At 41.0% G+C, this 19,105-nt stretch overlaps 1 protein-coding gene across 5 annotated transcripts in view; it reads right to left on the bottom strand.

Annotated features, from left to right (window-relative positions):
* Positions 1 to 18,476, bottom strand: part of SYNJ2 (synaptojanin 2) — a 170,766-nt gene extending 152,290 nt beyond the window's left edge. For all 5 annotated transcript variants that reach the window (XM_056818992.1, XM_001381340.3, XM_007484814.3 and 2 more), the window contains exon 1: positions 17,720 to 18,476. In XM_056818992.1, coding sequence (XP_056674970.1) covers positions 17,720 to 17,846 — 127 coding nt within the window. In that variant the 5' untranslated portion in view covers positions 17,847 to 18,476. The remainder of the gene's footprint in view (positions 1 to 17,719) is intronic.
* Positions 18,477 to 19,105: the final 629 nt, after the last annotated feature.

Genomic DNA, 19,105 nt, shown 5'->3' with positions numbered 1-19,105 from the left:
ATATCCTCTGTGAGTAATGGCCAGGGCCAGTTTGACTGAACTGTAAAGTATATGAATATAAAATAAACTTGGATATGTAGAGTGAAGGTAGGTTGCAGCCATGACAGAAGACTTCACAAAGTTGAAGGAAGAGTTGTTGAACTATTTCCTGCTGAACTGTTGTGTCATTTTTCTAAACAAAGGTAGGCAATTTAGATAAAACTGAGTCATAAATCTCCAGGTTTAAGAAGCTAAGTTTTATTGAAAGAAGACCAATCCATCAATAAAGCCGAACTCCCAGTCTAGATCAAAGGACCCTGACCTTCGTGAAAGGAATCCTTTTTATCCCCAAAGAATCAAACAGGTTTTTATACCAAAACAAAAATAGTATAGTCATACCCCTCTAAGAATAGAATAGAGATACCAAAAGCAATCTTCATTGGTTAGGTCAACTAGAAAGCATTCCTTATTGGTAAAAGAAATCATTTGACTTAAGAGTCACTTGAAAGATATGGGGAGAGAGGATGTGCCTGGGGTGATGATGCATAAGATAAAAAAGAGTGGTGATAGGCAGTGTGGGTGATGTTAGGCAGTAACTATATAAGAGTGGACTGGGTAGAACAGTACCACCTGGTCCTGAATGCCAGGCAGGGTGAAGGGTCACAATTTCAAGACCATAACTGAGTACCTCTGAAGGGTGGGGCAGATTCCTATGCTAAAAACAGCTATTTACTTACTTTAAAACCTTAATACTTATACTGAAATAATCACAAACCTATTCACATTATCACTTCTTGATATCATTAATTACCTTATCTTAAAATCACAATTATGATTGACTCAAAACTATTGCTAACATTGAGATCTAATACTTAACATAAGGGGATAGGGGTTTTCTCACTCACGGAACTGAGGGCTGTTTCCCAAGAAGATTCTCAAAGAACAGATGCCTTTTAACTATGAAAAAAGATCTTTGTGAGTGATAGGTATTAAGGAAGACACTAAGGAATTGCATTTCAGAGACTACCTTGACCAGGATGGAAAGACTAAAGGGATCATGGATGAAAAGCACAGAAGAGCTTTGGTTTTTTGATGCCCAAGAATCTAAATAAGATGGTCATTCAGAAATACCACACTGTAAACAGCAACAACTGTGAAATGAAGAAAGTCTTGTCTAAACAAAAAATGGCCCACACTTCATCTGGTAAAAGAGGCTGAAACAGTTCTGAGAACTTTGATGGTAGCCATGGAGGCAGCTTTGGAAGAAATGACTTAGGTCATGGTGTGGTCATAGTGGTTTTGGTGGCAGGTGTGGTGGTGGAGGATATGGAAGAAGTACAGATGCTTAAAAATGGATTAGGCAATGATGGAAGCAACCTGGGGAAATAGTAGAGAGGCTACAATGCCACTGGCAACTACAATCAGTCTCCAAACTTTGGTCCCATGATCAGAGAAAATTTTGGAGACAACAGCTCTCCAGCCCTTGGGGGGACCAATACATTGCCAAATCACATAATTAAAGTGACTATGGCGGTTCCAGTATTAACAAGTTATTTTTAATTCTATTAGGAAAGAAAGCTTAGTAGAAAGAAAAGCTAGAGGTTACAACAGATTTGTGAACTCAGCAAAGTACAAGAGCAGGAGGGCCTCACTACTAACATGAGAACATATTTTAGACAAGGTTTAAAAAAAAAAGAACACAACTCTCATGAAGGAAGGAAGGAAGGAAAGAAAGAAGGAAGGAAGGAGAGAAAGAAGAGAAAGAAAGGAGAGAAAGGAGAGAAAGGGGAGAAAGGGAGAAAGGGAGAAAGGGAGAAAGGGAGAAAGGGAGAAAGAGAGAAAGAAAGGGAGAAAGAGAGAAAGAGAGAAAGAAAGAGAGAGAGAGGAAGGAAGGAAGGAAGGAAGGAAGAGAGGGAGGGAGGGAGGGAGGGAGGGAGGAAGGAAGGAAAGAAGGAAGGGAGGGAGGGAGGGAGGGAGGGAGGGAGGGAGGAAGGAAGGAAGGAAGGAAGGGAGGGAGGAAGAAAGGAAGGAAGGAAGGAAGGAAGGAAGGAAGGAAGGAAGGAAGGAAGGAAGGAAGGAAGGAAGGAAGGAAGGAAGGAAGGAAGGAAGGAAGGAAGGAAGGAAGGAAGGAAGGAAGGAAGGAAGGAAGGAAGGAAGGAAGGAAGGAAGGAAGGAAGGAAATGTTAGAAAGAAAGAAAAGAAATCTTTACCTTACATCTAATTTACTGTAAAACTCATTTTAGAGGGCAGCTGGGTGGCCCAGTGGATTGAGAGCCAGACCAACAGATAGGAAGTCCTGGGTTCAGAACCTGGCCTCAGACACTTCCTAGTTGGGCAAGCTATCTAACCCTGTATTGACTAGCCTTTACTACTCTTCTGCCTTAGTATTGATTCTAAGATGAAAGGTAAAGGATTTTTCATAAGTAGTGTAGTAGTGGTGGTGGTATTTGATGATAGCGTTTCTACAACACTTTTAAGTTTACAGAGTGTTTTTAAAATATGTAAAATTTCATTGTCATAATAACCCTGGGGAGTTGATTATTCCTTCTCTTACCACCAAGTTTTCTCTAACAAAGGCCAAACTTGTGCAGTTATTCTTGGGCTCTGGTGTCTTTCCCTCTCAAATGTAACACATCACTCATTCAAATATTTCTTGAGCAGCTACTATACTACTACAGAGCATAGGGATTAAATGTTAGAGGGTATATAAAGTTTAAATGAGACCCAGAGCCTCTGGTTATGTGGAATTTCCTCATAAAATGGGAATAATGATAGCACCTACCTCACAAGGGTGCTGAAAGTATCCACTGAGATAGTATGTAATATAAGTAATGGGCTTCCAAACTTCAAATCACTCTAAATAAATGCTGGTGATGATTAATAGGAGGGACAAGAAAGAAATGCAGCTATAGTAAAGTGCATTAGAGAAGAGAAAAATAAATTTGTCAAAGAACAATGCAACTATATATTTTTATTGTGAAACCTTGAAGTCCAAGTATGGAGGACCATCTGTAGCCAGAAAGGGGGGCCACCTCTAACTCATGAACCATTTATTCATGGGAAACTTGCAGCTAAATCATTTGTAGATAACGTGCCTCTGGGTTAGGGTTACTGGTACTGAAATCTTTTATTTCCCCTGGTTCCAGGTTTGAAGAAAAATACAGATAACCTAGAAAGGATCCATAAGAAAGAAACTGGAATGGGTGAAGCGCTTTAAGTTCAAACCATATAAAGACCAAATGAAGGAATTAAGGCTCCCTAGACTGGAAAAGCCCATGTTAGAGGGAAGGGGTCATGATGACTGTCTTCAAGTATATGAAAGGTTATCACCTAAAAAAAAGGATTAGACTTTTTCTGCTTGGCTCCAGAGGACAGATTCATAAGCAATGGCTGTAGGCGCAAGAGACAAAGTGTTTCACAAATATTATGTAGAATTTTATCCTCTGAGGTTCTGTATTTTAATTCATATAAATTTATAAAAATACACCACTCAATAGACTTTGTAAACTTCACAAATGAGGCAAATTTTAATTTGATGTAAAGAAAAACTTCTTAATTATTAGAACTAACCAAAAGTAGATTGGAAGAAAAAAAGACTTGTACAAGAATATTCATAGCTGCACTCTTTGTGGTGGCCAAAAATTGGAAAATGAGGGGATGCCCTTCAATTGGGGAATGGCTGAACAAATATGTTGGTGATGGAATACTATTGTGCTCAAAGGAATAATAAACTGGAGGAATTCCATGTAAACTCGAACAACCTCCAGGAAGTGATGCGGAATGAGAGGAGCAGAACCAGGAAAACATTGTACACAGAGATGAATACACTGTGGTACAATTGAATGTAATAGACTTCTCCATTAATAGCAATGCAATGTCCCTGAACAATTCAGAGGGATCTATGAGAAAGAACACTATCCACATTCAGAGGAAAAACTGTGGGAGTAGAAACACAGAAGAAAAAAAATTGCTTGATTACATGGTTCAATGGGGATATGATTAGGGATGTAGACTCTGGGTGAACATCCTAGTGCAAACATAAACAACATGGAAATAGGTTCTGATCCAGGACACATGTAAAACCCAGTGGAATTGCACATCAGCTACAGGAAGGGTGGAGGGGAGGGTGGGAAAGAATGATTCTTGTAACCAAGGAAAAATCTTCTAAATTGACTAATTAAATAAAATTTTCAAAAAAAAAAATAGTGGATTGGGCTGTCTCTTAGGAGATATAGGACTTTCCTCACTGGAAGGCTCCAAACAAAGGCAGGATGACTACCTCTCTGGCACATTTTGGAGAGAGAATTGTTCAGGTATCTGTGGGACTAAGACATTCTTAACCTACAATCTGGTTTGTGGATAGATCTTAGGGGATCCAAGAACTAAGATGAGAAAAAAAAAAACAAAAAACTACATCTTTATATTCACTAACCTAAAGATGAAATTTAACATTTCTTTCAATTATGAACATAAATGAACATAAACAACAAACACTATTTTGAGGTGTTCATAGGCATTATCAGATTGCCAGAAGAATTCATAACACATTAAAAAAAAAAAGGGCATGAACCCTGTGACTAAACATAAGGGTATTCAGGTCAGGTTCTAGATTTTAATTCAGTTGCATATTTTTACAAATTTATAAATATGAACATATATACATACACTTTTAATAAGTCTCTAGGACAAGCTACATATACATTTCACCCTGCATTAGATTAAAACAAGTTACCAAAATCTGGCCTCAGCTACTTTCTAGCTGTGTGACCCTGGGCAGGTCACCTAACCTTTTTTGCCTAGCCCTTACCTTTCTGTCTTAAGAGTTGTTACTAAGTCAAACAGGATTTTAAAAAATCCAACCATGTTATCAGCCCCATAAAGTTTTTAGCCAGTTATTGTTTATATACACTACAAAAGTAGCATATTACAGAAAAACAAGCATTCTTCATTCTTAACAAACCGTTTAGTAAGTCACTGTACAAATAGGAGCACACATAAGTGTCTCTTTGAAATGAGAGACTCCTGGTTGTTTGCATCTTTGCCAATTTTGGAGACACACAATGGTTAATCTCCAGAGAGTTCTGCTAAAAATGTTCCCATGGTACCAAGGCAAATGCTGTCAAATGGGTGCAGCTGACCCTTTGGCCACTCTCTCGCAGCCATTACGTGTGGGCCAGGGGGCCAGATTCTAGAGACAGGCACATCAGGAGAGGAGGTAGTCACTCTGGATCTGTATTTTTCAGGAATTCTTACTTTTATCTTTTAAACAAAAACATTAAGATAATTCTTATTGTTTCAATAGACCTCAATTCAGTAAATGGCACTGAAAGCTGCCCTGACCCAAATAAAATCCTCTGCCCAGACCCGGGAGTGCGGACTGGTTCTTATCTGATATTATTCTGATTTTTTATCCCATAGAAAGGAGACTTAACTGTTCCACTTGATCTAGTTTCTCCCCTCAATAGGGATATTGTAGAAGATGCTGCGAGGTGTCTCTTCTTTATAAGGAAAAATACACATTTTCCCAGTATTAAATACTTGGTTGACCTTGTTAGGAATTATATATTATGGCAATCTTCACGGTCTAACTCTAGTTAAACCAGAGAAAATGGAAGCAATAAGACCACACAATAACATCTGAACCGTAAGCAACCCAGTTTTTCAAAGTGGGGAAGGGTTGGAAACACCAGGGCAAAGAAAGGGAATTTGAGTCCAAGAGCTTAAGAACTTAAAAGGGTATTAACAGGTACTTGGAACAGCTTTCAAAGATGCTAAGGCATTTCTTGAATTGGCACAGCTCATGGCATTTTAACAAATACCTTACTCCTTGTTTCTGATTTTTAGCTTAAACTGCTATTGTATTTACAAAGCAATTGGAATATAGAGGCAGCACCAAGAATCAAGCAATTTGAAACCCTGAAATCAAGTAATCCTTGTTACTGGATGAGTAAACATTGAAAACAGACAAAGGGAAAAAGGAAATTTGGAAAATATTGAAATGCACAATATTTATGAAAGGATCATCATTAATAAGATTGCTCTTTTGTTATTTGGCAAGCACTCGGTGTTGCTCTGGGCATGGGCACTCTTCAATGGTAGAAAAACCCTTAAGTGAACCCAACTCAAAATCAAATCCTTTCTATGAAAGCTAAATGAAGTGAAATCATCTGGTGGAACTTCTACTCTGAATGTCCTATGAGAACTCTTGCACTATTCGAAAGCATTTTTGGGAACACCTACTATGCGCCTTATGCTATGCCTGAAACTTTTAGGTAAGAAAAAAAAAAGCCAAACTCTTTCTTTTAGGAACCTTATAATTCCCCCACTATTTAATTAGCAACTATTTTTAAGTACCTGCAAATGAGCAGAACTCTCTCTCTCTCTCTCTCTCTCTCTCTCTCTCTCTCTCTCTATATATATATATATATATATATATATATATATATATACACACATACACACACACACATATATTTTTTTTAATCAGTGTAGCTGGGAAAATAAAGACTGATACACCTGAAATATTGAATAAGAAACAGCACATAATTACCTAGTAGTAATTGTCTGGTACATATGTTTCAATTTCCATAGGAGTTCAGAGAGGGAACATTTATTAATTAAGCATTTATTAAGCACCTCCTATGTACCAAGCTCTGTAAGAAGTGCCCAGAGTACAAAGGCCCTCCCCTGAGGCAGCTAACAATCCAGTGGCGGAGACATGCAAACAACTCTGCAAATGAGATCTATGCAGGGTAAATGAGAAATAACTCAGAGGGAATGCAGCAACTTTAAGAAGGATGGGAAGAGGGGAAGCTGGGTAACTCTGGATTTAAAGGCAGGTCTAAAGAAGGGAGGTCCTGGGTTCCTAAGACCTAAGATACTTCCTAGCTGTGTGACCCTGGGCAAGTCACTTAACCCCCATTGCTTAGCCCTTACCACTCTTCTATCTTGGAACCAATATACAGAACTGATTCTAAGGCAGAAGGTAAGGGTTAAAAAAAAAAGAATGGAAAAATGTTTCACAAAAAAGGTGGAATTTTAACTAAGATCAAAGTCAACAAGCATGCAACCTCATATACTCTTAGAGCCAGAGATGGGCAGCAGGAGAATGGAAAGCTCTCTTTGAACCTAACTACCAAGAGGGCAGAGTCTCTATAAGGATCTCCTTCCAATTTTATCCCCCATAACAGCACGAAAAGCTGCGAATTCCATAGCAGCAGAGGTCATTTAGCCAAAGGCCTGCTCTAAAACCTACCAAGACCAAAAGAAAAAAAGAATCTTTTGGCCAGAAAGAGAGCCTGGCAACAGCAGATTGCCCAGCAAAGAGATTTTGAGTCACCATTTACTTTTGGGTCTGCCTTGCCTTAAGAAGATGCCAAACCAGAGCTCTATTGATAAGAAGCATAGTCTGATTTTTCATCCCTTCCATATGGAAAGACAATTGCCTATGCCAAATCAAAAGAATCAATGCTGGGGGCAGCTGGGTGGCTCAGTGGATTAAGAGCCAAGCGTAAAGATGGGAGGTCCTGGGTTCAAATTTGACCTCAGACACTTCCCAGCTCTGTGACCCTGGGCAAGTCACTTGACCCCCATTGCCCAGCCCTTACCACTCTTCTGCCTTGGAATCAATACACAATATTGATTCTAAGACAGAAGGTATGGGTTTAAAAAAAAAAAGAATCAACACAAATTAAATCTATGTAGTTTTTGGATCAGCCACCTATTAATTCATGGCAGGGTCTTTTCTAGATCAACCCTAAATGGATACACATTCTATCTTCTCTTTAAAGCATCTTCAGTAGGAGGCTAAGCACCCTCTAGTTAGTATAGAGGGCAACATTAGATGCTCTCCTCAGCAGAAGGATTGCTGTGGAGCCTACCAGGAGAAGGGCAGATAGACTTCAGGAAGCTTTGATCTGGTGGTGAAATTTAACTCTGCTCTAAATGCCAACTAAACAAGAAAAGGCATTCTCATGTGTGGCATCTTTATTCTGGCTTTGACACTTACTATCTTTGACCATGAACAAGTCTCTTCCCATGTCTGAGCCTCAAGTTTCTTCACTGCCAGATTTTGAATTTTCCATATGGACCTAGGATTTCACTAGGAATTTAGGGAACTCCTGGGGAGAAGAGTCTGTCACCAAAGCGGACACTACAATTCTGCCACTAGTCTTTGGGACTGAAAGTTTGAGTTTCTCAGGCTGTCAGGGCCAGTAAATTCTTTTTTTTTTCTTTTTTTTTAGGCAATGGGGGTCAAGTGACTTGCCCAGGGTCACACAGCTGGGAAGTGTCTGGGGCCAGATTTGAACCAAGGACCTCCCATCTCTAGGCCTGGTTCTCAATCCACTGAGCTACCCAGCTGCCCCCAGAGCCAGTAAATTCTTATGCAGTCTGGTGTCTGATTTTCTTCAGATTGTGTCTTGAAAGACTGAAGCATTTATATCTTTAGTAGAAAAACAAGGGCTATTTACACTATCAAATAGATTATTTCAAGAAGGCATTAAGTATGTACTCTGAGCAAAGTTATATCTTTGCTCATTCAACCTAAGTTGTACTTTCTGGAAAGATATCAGACTAACTAAAATTCATATACACTTGAATTGTTTTTATTAATGTTCTTTCCATTGATCTGAATATTTCATCCAATGCTAGAGATGGGCCAAATGGAGAGGGGGTAGAGCCAAGATGGTGGCTTAGCAGCAGCGAAAGCTGAAATCATTATGACAATCTCTCCAAACAAATCTGCAAAAAGTCCCTCAAAATGACAAGAGTCTACTCTGCCAGCCCATATGTGCTTGTGGCTTTTGTCCACATCTTACCCTAAGTTCATCACAGAGGTCCAATCCAATATGCTGGAAGCCACCCTCAATTTCTCCTCATATGAAGAGGATACAGTGGAGTGTTCACTAGTTATCCCTCATCTTTGCTACCTGCCTACCTTCTCTTCCTATTCAAGGTGGCATCTTTTGTTCTTCTCTGAAATTCAGTACTTAGCTATATGTTGCAGCTTGCTCACATCTACTAAAGGTAAGCTTTTAAAAGATATATATTTGTATAAAATATATATTTATATATTTAACATAATACCAGTTTTTAATAACCTCATAGCAAAAAATAGATGACCTCTGTCTTGAAAAAATATACATAATGCCTACTTTAAAATTCAAATTCTGCCACTTCCTAACCAGGGAATTAACCTCTTTGAGCCTCAGTTTCCTCATTTGTAAAATGAAATTCATACATGATATTGATAGGATTGTTGAACAGAAACCTCTTTCTAAATAGCAAAACAAATAAATTAGTAAAAAAAACAGCTAAGATGAGAATTCTGGCAAGTTTTATTATACAGTTGTTCCAGTTATGACAGCTCTTCATGACTCCATTTGGGATGTTCTTGGCAAAGATATTGGAGTAGTTTGATATTTCCTTCTTTAGTTCACTGCACAGATGAGGAAACTGAAGCAGAGTTAAGTGACTTGCCCAGGGCCACACAGTTAAGTGTTTGAGTCTAAATTCGAACTCAGATCTTCCTGACTCTAAACCTGGCACTCTATCCACTGGGCCACCTATTTGCCCACATAGAGGCAGGGGGAGAGGTGAAAATTACAAAATCAAATGGGCATAGTGGTTTTGCTTATTTTGTTAGGTATTTAGTTGTGCCTCCCTTTAAACAGTAAAGCCAGTTTTGAAAAGTTGCATCTAAACCCAACCATATTTGAAGTCCATCACACTGTTTAAAGGAATCCTGCAGTGATGGTCTGCAGGCCCTACCTCAGATAGACTGCTGGGAGGAGAGTACTTGGTACAGTTATTGGTCAAGTGCTATGCAAATCTCACCTGTTATTATTGCTGTGCCTTTTGAAACATGAAGACCAGTCCTAGTGCTTCTCTGTTTTGAACCTTTATAGAACGGGTTGGATTAAAGTCAGGCAGCTACATAGGCAGGTGAAGATGGGCTGCTCTCTCTCCTTGGCTCTCCTTCCTCTTCACAAACTATGGCTTGCCTATAGAGCTTGCTCAGGAAAGATGGTGAACACTGATCTGAATGCCTTTACTTTTACCCTCCTTACTTATCTTTTGTTCAACTGCAGCCATAGTAGGAGCACCATAGAAGCTTCTTTAGAGGTTTGTTTTTACTGCTCATCTTCATTAGCTGTAGATACCATCACCGGCATAGCCTCATTATGTCTGAGATTGAGAAAACAAGGCTAATTCCTCTCTTGTAGGTTAGTGGCTACACTCCTAAGGACTTTGCCAAGAAACGCTTAAGAGACCCCTTGTTAAAGGCTTAAAACTAATGATTTTCCAGGTCCAAGTTTGGGTGGATTAACAGGTTATTGTAGAATACAGTAAATTAGTCCCCCTTCCTGCGCTATCCTGGGTAGCAAGGATAAAACTACTCTAATAGCAGAACTCCTCGGGGGGAATCAAGATAGCCAAAAATCACAGCTAAAGCCTCAGGACATTAGGGAGTTATTTTGGAGGCAGAGAACAAATTCAGAGAAACTTCAAAAACCTCAAAAACCTTCTCTTGAACCTCTAAGAAATGTTCTCAGGAAGGCTATGGGAAGACTCTATAAAGCGTAAGAGACTCTTCTCTTCCCCTACTGTGATGGATTCCTTCCAAAGTATTTAAAAAAGATCTCCTGTCTGCTGCACAACTTTACACTACTCTTTCTGCTTTGGGCCATACTTCAATTGGTTGGGCAAACTTTGGACTCACACCTATGAACAATGGAGACCAAAGAGGACCAAATCTTACTTGGTGCCAAATAAAGTGATTTTTAAAATAGCTAGTCCTAGAAAATGATTTCTGAACAACCATGAGTCACAATAAAGGCCTGTTGAGGCTTGTAGCATTCTCTTACAGGTGAGTTTCATACAAAAGAGAACTGGAAAAACTAACCTGTGTTTGGTATATTGATCAAGTGAATAAGCATTTATTAAGTGCTAGAAAGAAAGGTGCCAGGCACAGTGGATAGAATCTCAGGCCTGGAATGAAGAAGACTCATCTTCCTGGGTTCAAATCCAGCCTCAGTCACATAATAGCCAAATGATCCTGGATAAGTCACTTAATTCTGTTTGCCTTAGTTTTCCTCATCTGTATCAAATGAGCTGGAGAAGGAAATGGCAAACCACTCCAGTATCTTTGCCAAGAAAACTCCAAATGGAGTCACAAAGAGTCAGACAAAACTGAAAAACTGACTGAGAGCAATGAAACAATATGTGCCTGGTTCTGTGTTAAGAAGGGCTGAGGATGTAAATAAAAGCAGAAAAACAGTCCTTGCTCTCAAGGAGCTCACAGTCGAACAGGCGAGACAACAGGGAAACAACTATCTATACACACAAAAATATGAACAGGGTAAAATGGAGATAATCTCAGAAGGAAGCAGTAAAATTAAGGAGGACTAGGAAAGAGGGGACTTTGAGACTTGAATGAAGCCAGGGAATCCAGGAGAAGTAAATGAGGAGGGAGAGTTAGAGGTATGGGGAAATGCCAGTGAAAATATATGTGGAAGGAAGAGGATTAAGGTATAAGGAGCCTGGAAAGGTACAAAGAAAGTCCAGGTTATGATGGGCTTTAACTGTCATGGGATTTTATAATTCAATCTGGAGGCAATAAAGATCCATAAGTAGACTGCCTTGGGGCATGCAGTGGGTGACACCAGATCCTGGGGAAAGAGGAAACCACAGAGATTGTAAAGTGAATGATCAAAGAAAAGAGACAGATCTTTCCTGGCTACAATTCAGTTTCTTCTGGGGACTGAAATAGGTCTGACCCACCCTGTTCACCTTTCCCTCCCCTCCCCCCAGTCTTTATAACAGGAACCCTATGGAAATGATACACTGGGACTCTAAACTCCAGGGGACTCTAAGCAGGTCAAATTTTAAGGCACTGATCAGACCAAATAATACTGAGTCATAAACTCTGGGAAAGTGGCAATAGCCACATATCAGACAAAGCCTTCACTCTTCCTACTTTATAGCTGTTTTGTTAATTCCAAATGAAGTATGACTTTGTAGCCTTAGTTCAAACAGAGCAGTATGATTGACAAAAAAATCATCCTACATGTTTACACAGAACCTTTCTTCCCAGAAGCTCAAAAGTATTTGGGGACATTCTCTCATTAACCTAACTAAAAAGCTCAAAGCCCCTCCCCCTGTGGACAGATTTAATTCCAAATCTAGGAGGCACAAACACTCCCACACAGAGCTGGAGAACTCCTGGGGGAAAAGTGGGGAGGGAATGAGTTTCAGAGAGAAAGCTGTTATCAGCATTGTATGCTCTCTCACAGATAAATCTTGATAAAACACTTCCAGAGGTGACAGTCCAAAACAAATCTATTCCAGTGTCAGTCCAATGGCATTTGGGCTTTGCTGCCTGAGGCCAGATATGTATATTTTCCTAACCAAATAAATTCAAATGGGCTACAGAAAAATAGATTAACCTTAAGCAGCTTTACTACTCCAGCTCCAACAGGAAAGAAAAATGTGAGCATTTCCTGCCCCATCTCTACCACCAACAAATAAGAGAATCTATACATTCTTCATAGATCACAAGCTATCGGGGAAAGTGAGTCATCAAGTATGGGTTTTTCACTCACCTACATTACTAATTTACTAAGAAAAAAAAAATTTTTTAAGAGCTCTTGAATCCAACAACTGATATTTTTGTAAGTCAAACAATTTACAAGGCTTCCTCACATATGCAGTGTCCCAAAAGTTTTAGTGCTGTTAATAAAAATGACACTAATGACTTTTGAGTACCCCTCTAAGGCAGCCAGTACATGAGGCCTGGAGTCAGAAAGTTCCAGAGTTTAAATCTGGCATCAGGCACTTAGTAGCTGGGTGACCCTGGGCAAGTCACTTAACCTTGTTTGCCTCAGTTTCCTCATCTACTGAATGAGTTGGAGAAGGAAATGGCAAAGCACTCCAGTATCTTTGCCAAAGAAATCCCAAATAGGGTCAGGAAACTAAACAACAGCAACAACTGAGATGGGTCATACAGTCATTATTTATTAGTTTTACTTTCACAGATAAGGAACTGGATGCTTCCAGAAGAGATGATCATATAGCTAGTAATTGTCAAGTGTCAATATTTGAACTCAGATCTTTAAATTCAGGACAGGATCAGAGAATTAAGAGAATTGAACTTATAAATGAGGAAATGGAGGCCCAGAGAAGCTTTGACTTCCCAAGTTCACAAAGGTAACATGTAACAGAGCTGAGTCTTAAATCCAGGTCCTATTTTAAATCTAGTGCGGTCTTTCTCTATATTCTATCTGCCATTTCTGTATTTGGAGTGTCTGCTCCTTCTTTCTACATAAAAGGCTTTGCTTTTGGCCCTAACCTTTAGAAGAAAGAATTTGAAACCTTCCCTTAGCTATTATGCTCTGCTAGTTTTCTAAGTTACCCATGGCAAATATGTCTTACAGATTTCTCAAGTAATAATGAGAGGGACTGACCAACTTATTAGAATATCTTCTCCCTAAAATCATAAGTCAATTCAAGTTTTTGATAGTGTCTGGGTCCAGATTGAAAAACCTTTTGAAAATGATAATAGTTCTATAATGTTAAAGCAGGAAGATGATCACTCCATCCAATTTCCCTCTTATTATAAAGAAACATACAAAAAGTTAAATGATTCACTCATCATCACATGGTTAAGTGCCAAGGTTATGACTGGAATTCAAATCTTCCTGATTCCAAGTCCATGATTCTCTGCACTAAAAACTGCTTTTTCATGGCAGTGTCTGGCACCTCCATAAAGTCAAAGAAGATGCTACTTACTAATTTGCTCTCTGTTTCAGCCCAGGATTGAAACAATCCTTAAGTGAGATTACATGGATTTAAGGTGATTCATTCAACTCTCACCTGGTTTTCCCTTATAACCAACAGCCTGTATTTATTTGCAAGACTTCTAGTCAGGATTAGGAGTCTATTCTCTCTGTGGCCACAGAAGAGAGAGAAATGAGCTCACTTGGGGGAATCAAATCAATGCCAGTGGCTTCATTAGTCCTGTACAGCTAACCAGCTACAAACCACATGGGGCAAACAGTACAGAAAAACAAAACAGGGATGCCCCTAAGCTCTCTCAGTGGTATTTGCAAAAGACATTGCTCTGAAACCTGAAAGTCCCCAAAAGGCAGCAGCAAGTAGGTTCTTCCAGCAGCACAATCTTCTACCTCAAAGTTCTTTTTTAAAATGGGGTAATTGGGGACAGCTGGGTGGCTTAGTGGATTGAGAGTCAGGCCTAGAGACAGGAGGTCCTAGGTTCAAATGTGACCTCAGACACTTCCCAGCTGTGTGACCCTGGGCAAGTCACTTGACCCCCATTGTCTAGCCCTTACCACTCTTCTGCCTTGGAGCCAATACCAAGACTGAAGGTAAGGGTTTAAAAAAAAGGGGGGGGGGTCATTCAGGGCAGCTGGGTAGCTCGGTAGATTGAGAGTCAAACCCAGAGACAGGAAGTCCTGGTTCAAATGTGGCCTCAGATACTTCCCAGCTGTGTTACCCTGGGCAAGTCACTTAACCCCCATTGCCTAGTCCTTCTGCCTTAGAACCAATATCCACTATTGATTCTAAGACAGAAGGTAAGGATTTTTTAAAAATGGAGTCATTTTGTGGGATTTTGTTTTGCTTGAATACACATATCATCACAAAGGCTTTCTGTCCTTTATATTTTCCCACTAAGGGGAGGTGAGAAAAAAAGTTTTGTTCATTTAAGAAAATTAAACCAAAAAATTAAAATAAGGGCATTTCTAACTTTTCTCAGAGAGGAAGACTCGAAGAAACCTCTTGACCCATAAACTGTATGGATGCTTTTTCTAGTCAGGGGAAACCTCTCCCTCCCCTGAAATATTGCTATATGTAATTAATCTGCACTTTATTTTTTTTAAAGGATAAAACAGCCAACTGACTACCCTAGGAAAAGAATGTTCTTACCCTAAGCAGGGAAGTATGAAGAAATGTCCTTTTTGGAGCTAGTATTACCAATTAAATGCTGCAGAAGCTTCTTAAAATAGCTTAACTCAATTTAGTTTAAGAAAAAAAAAGATAAAAACTGTGATACAAGTACTCAGCCCTAGATTTTCTGATGAGAGGAAAAAACAATGCTAGATTAAGTGGCAAATTTGGAAGACTAAAATGTCATATGACTTGATTAGATTGATGATGATTTCCTTTATCATCAGAAGTATTCTAGTGTCAGATAATCATATGAAAGCACCTTAGAAGGCATAATTCACAAGTAGCTAGTACAAAATTAATTCTTAATGAAAATATGCCTTTTATTGCTTCAGTTCTTTCCTGAGCTCTTCACTTTTGAGGTAATGAAATCTTGAGTGGTTGATTATGTTTACTTCTGAAATCTTTTAACTGTTGTAAAACCACTTCTCCCATTCTCCCACAAAAGGGCATCTTTCAGAAGTCACTTAACAAACACAATGTACAAAACTAATATTCTAAAATGTTCATGGGAGTTAAATTGGAATACAGATTACTATTGTTTCTCTTTTGAGACACTAGTAAATTGTCAAATTTAGACCTTCAAGGAGGAACATAGAGGTATCAGATTAGAAGTGAGTTAGGGAGAATCTGAATAAAGATTTAACAATATAACAAACATTTATTAAGCACCTTGCAAGGGAAAAATACTGTCTTGGCAACCATAAGATTAAAAACAACAGAAAAACAGTCCCAGCCCCTGAGGTACTCCTTTCTATAGGGTTTGCATATTTTAATTTCAGAGAACTAAAGAAACAAAAATTTACTGCATATAAAAAAAAACCTCAAAACAAACAAACAAACCAGACAGTATTTAATGAATTTAATGAAATTTTGAGGAGGAAGACAGTAACTAAATAAATCCTACCTTCACATCCTAGCTGTGGTTAGTTACTTAACCCCAATTGCCTGGCCCTTGGTTCTGTCTTAGAATGGATACTAGGACAGAAGGTTATTTTAAATAAAATAAAGAAATAGTACCTTCACACAGTTTGCAATAAAGTTGGACAGAGCTCATAAACATATGAAACTGTTTATAAACTAAAAACGATTATAAAACCATCTACAAATGTTTGCAAGTGAAAATAGAAGGCTACATAAATTCCAACAGAATATAGGAAAAATGACACCCTCTCTCTACTCTCATCACATATGTAAAGGTATCTGCACAAAGTCAGCAGAGTTCTAAGGCCAAAAATCTGACTTTTGTCTACACTTGGAAAAAATAACTTTTTTTAAACTTCTACAATCCTGACTAATTTAACACACTTGAAAGTACTGCCTGAATCCTTCACACAGATACTATGGACAAATACAACCTTGGTGGTGTTCCTGAATGACATTTGCACTTACTTGCACATCACAGTAGAGGCAGCTGTGGGTCAATGGTTAGGGAGCTCAATGGTTAGGGAGCATTGGGCCTGGCGTCAAGAAGACCTGAGTTCAAATCCAGCCTTAGACCCTTCCTAGCAATGCGACCTTGGGCAAGTCACTTGACTTCTGTAAGTCTAGGAGGCAGTTACATGACTCAATGGATTGAGTCTGAAGTCAGAAAACTCATCTTCCTGAGTTCAATTTCGGCCTCAGACACTTCCTAGCTATGTAACCCTGGGCAAGTCACTTAACTAACTTCAGAATGGCTGACAAAAGGATCCATTGGAAAAGGAAACCACCCCAAGATCTATCCTAGCCAAGAAATCCCCAGGAATAGTTATGGTCGGGGGGGGGGGGGGGGGGGGGTCAAAGGAGTCAGACTTGACTTAACAACTCAACAACAAACTCATCACAGCATTTAGAGATCAAGGTCAAGCTCACTGCTATCAAAAATTCCGAAGTGCACCCAACTGTTTGGGTAAGGATCTGGCCCTTAGAGGCAAAATCCTGTACTCAAGTGCGTTGATTTTTCTTCACCATTTATCTCTTGACCTAGAGGAGCAAGTCTCCGCCACCTCTGTCCCAATGTAGCTGTTACCCAAGAGACTCACATCATTCCCTACAGTAATCATTTGTTTCAAAAACAGGTGTAGAGAAGAAAGCTATACACATACGGCTGACATCGCCCGTCAATCTCCAAATCCTTCGGACTACACTTACTATGTCTTGGTTTCCGGAACCAGAGTAAGACACAAAAGGATCGCTCCCGGCTAAGAACTACTTTTTGGGTCGCTTGAGGTTGGAGATGACCCCTCTTCCCATCCCGTAACCCAAAGGGGCTGGCTTTAGCCCAGCAGGCAAACCTGCTAAGCCGAGGTAGCACGGAGGGAGGTCACTTTAGGTGATTCCAAAGTTGACTCGGAAGTGCCCTCGTCCCCACACTCCCATCCCAGACCCCCTCTTCCCCATAAGCCACTCAGAGCCTCTTCTCCATTCTTGGATTTTTAAAGAAAAGCCGACTCCAGAGGGCCGATCTCTCACTAGGCTAGGCTGCATTTGGCGTTGGACTCAGTCATCTCAGAAAGAGAGGGGGAAAGGGGGAAGGAGGGTTCGGTTGCCCCACATCCCAAACACGGGCCAATCCGCCGCAGAACTCAGCTCCGCCAGCAGACTCCGGGGAGAGCTCTCGGGGCCCCTCGGCTGTGCCCTCGTTCCCCCAGTTCCTGAAAGTGTCCACCCTTCTCCGGACAGACCACAGCCCCGGGTCCCGCTGGACGCATGGCAGCCGGGACTGGGACGGTCCCGTGCGCCGCCCTGCGCTCCGCAACCGGAGCGGCGGGGAAAGGAGAGAAGCACTTACTGAGCGTGGCTACAGTGCCGGCCTCGAAGAGCAGACAGTCTTGGCGGCTGCGGGCCTCCAGCAGGATGCTGATCTCCCCTGGGGGCTCCAGCCTCCGGAGCAGCCGCAGCCCTTTGCTCAGGGCCATGGGGAGCTCTGCTCATGGACGAGGAGGCACCGGGTGGGAGGCAGGCGTGGAGCGCCACGGCCCCCTAGACTCCTCCAGCCTCGCCAGCCCGAGCTCCGGGATCGGAGCCCCGGTGCTGGCCAGTCTCGGGATCTGCCCCCGCTTTCTCCCGGAGTAGGAAGCCTCTGGCTGCAGCCCAGCTGGCCCCGGCCTCAGAAGGCAAGGAGCTGCAGGGAAAAGCCACCAGCTTACTCCTCCCGGGGCCAGGCCTTTCCACGTTTTGACCAACTTTGAGGAGTTTCACTTTGACTCCCTTCCCCCAGGCCGGCCCACTGCTGGCTCCTCCTCCCTCTCTCTTCTTCCCCCTCACCGCCCTATTGCCCCGGGGCAGGTGAGAGCTGTGGGCAGCCTCCCTAGCACTCTCTGCCCTTTCTTTTCTTGGGTTCAAAAGACTTAGTGCTCCCCCCAGAGGGCTGGGCAGCAGCGTCTTCCTCTCCAGTTAGCCAAGGGGCTAAATGGCTGTGGAAGTACCGGGTGAGAAAATCAAAAGGAGTGTTTCCTGGAGCTCCTGCTCAGGAAAATCGCCTGCATCTTGGCCTTCCTCAGCAGGTTGTGCGATCGATTTTGGTTAGTGGTCCTCCGAAGTCCTGGCAGTGGGGAAAGCACTCTTTCAACCCCTCCTGTGGAAGCTCCAGGGTCTTCTCCAGGTTGGAGTAGATTAGGAGGGAGATTCCACACATTCCACACAGCTCTGGGGGATGAAATCCAGCAGTTCAACAATGACCCCAAAAAATAAATAAATGTGAGCCAAAGGAAAGAGAGTCCATATAAGGTAGAAGTTGTATAGTGGAAATAACTAGGGATTAGAAGTCAGGAGAACTTGCCTGGTCTCACCTCATTAAACCTTTATGAGTCTCAGTCTCCTCATCTGTAAATGAGGGTAATAATCCCTTCCTACTCCACCTCATAGGATTGTTGAGGATCAAATCAGAAAATAGATATTAAAGCACGCTGAAAAACTCTACAATTGTTCAACATTATTTAAAAAGTAAATGTGGGGGAGGGGGCAGCTGGGTGGTTCAGTGGATTGACGGTCAGGCCTAGAGAAGAGAGTTTGTAGGTTCAGATGGGCCTCAGACACTTCCTAGCTGTGTGACCCTGGGCAAGTCACTTAACTGCCACTGTCTGTCCCTTACCACTCCTCTGCTTGGGAACCAATACACAGTATTGACTCTAAGAGGGAAGGTAAGAGTTAAAAAAAAAAAGTAAATGTGTTTTGG

Source organism: Monodelphis domestica, chromosome 2, assembly GCF_027887165.1.
Source record: "Monodelphis domestica isolate mMonDom1 chromosome 2, mMonDom1.pri, whole genome shotgun sequence".
NCBI lineage: Eukaryota > Metazoa > Chordata > Mammalia > Didelphimorphia > Didelphidae > Monodelphis > Monodelphis domestica.
This window is presented reverse-complemented; position numbering and strand designations above follow the sequence as displayed.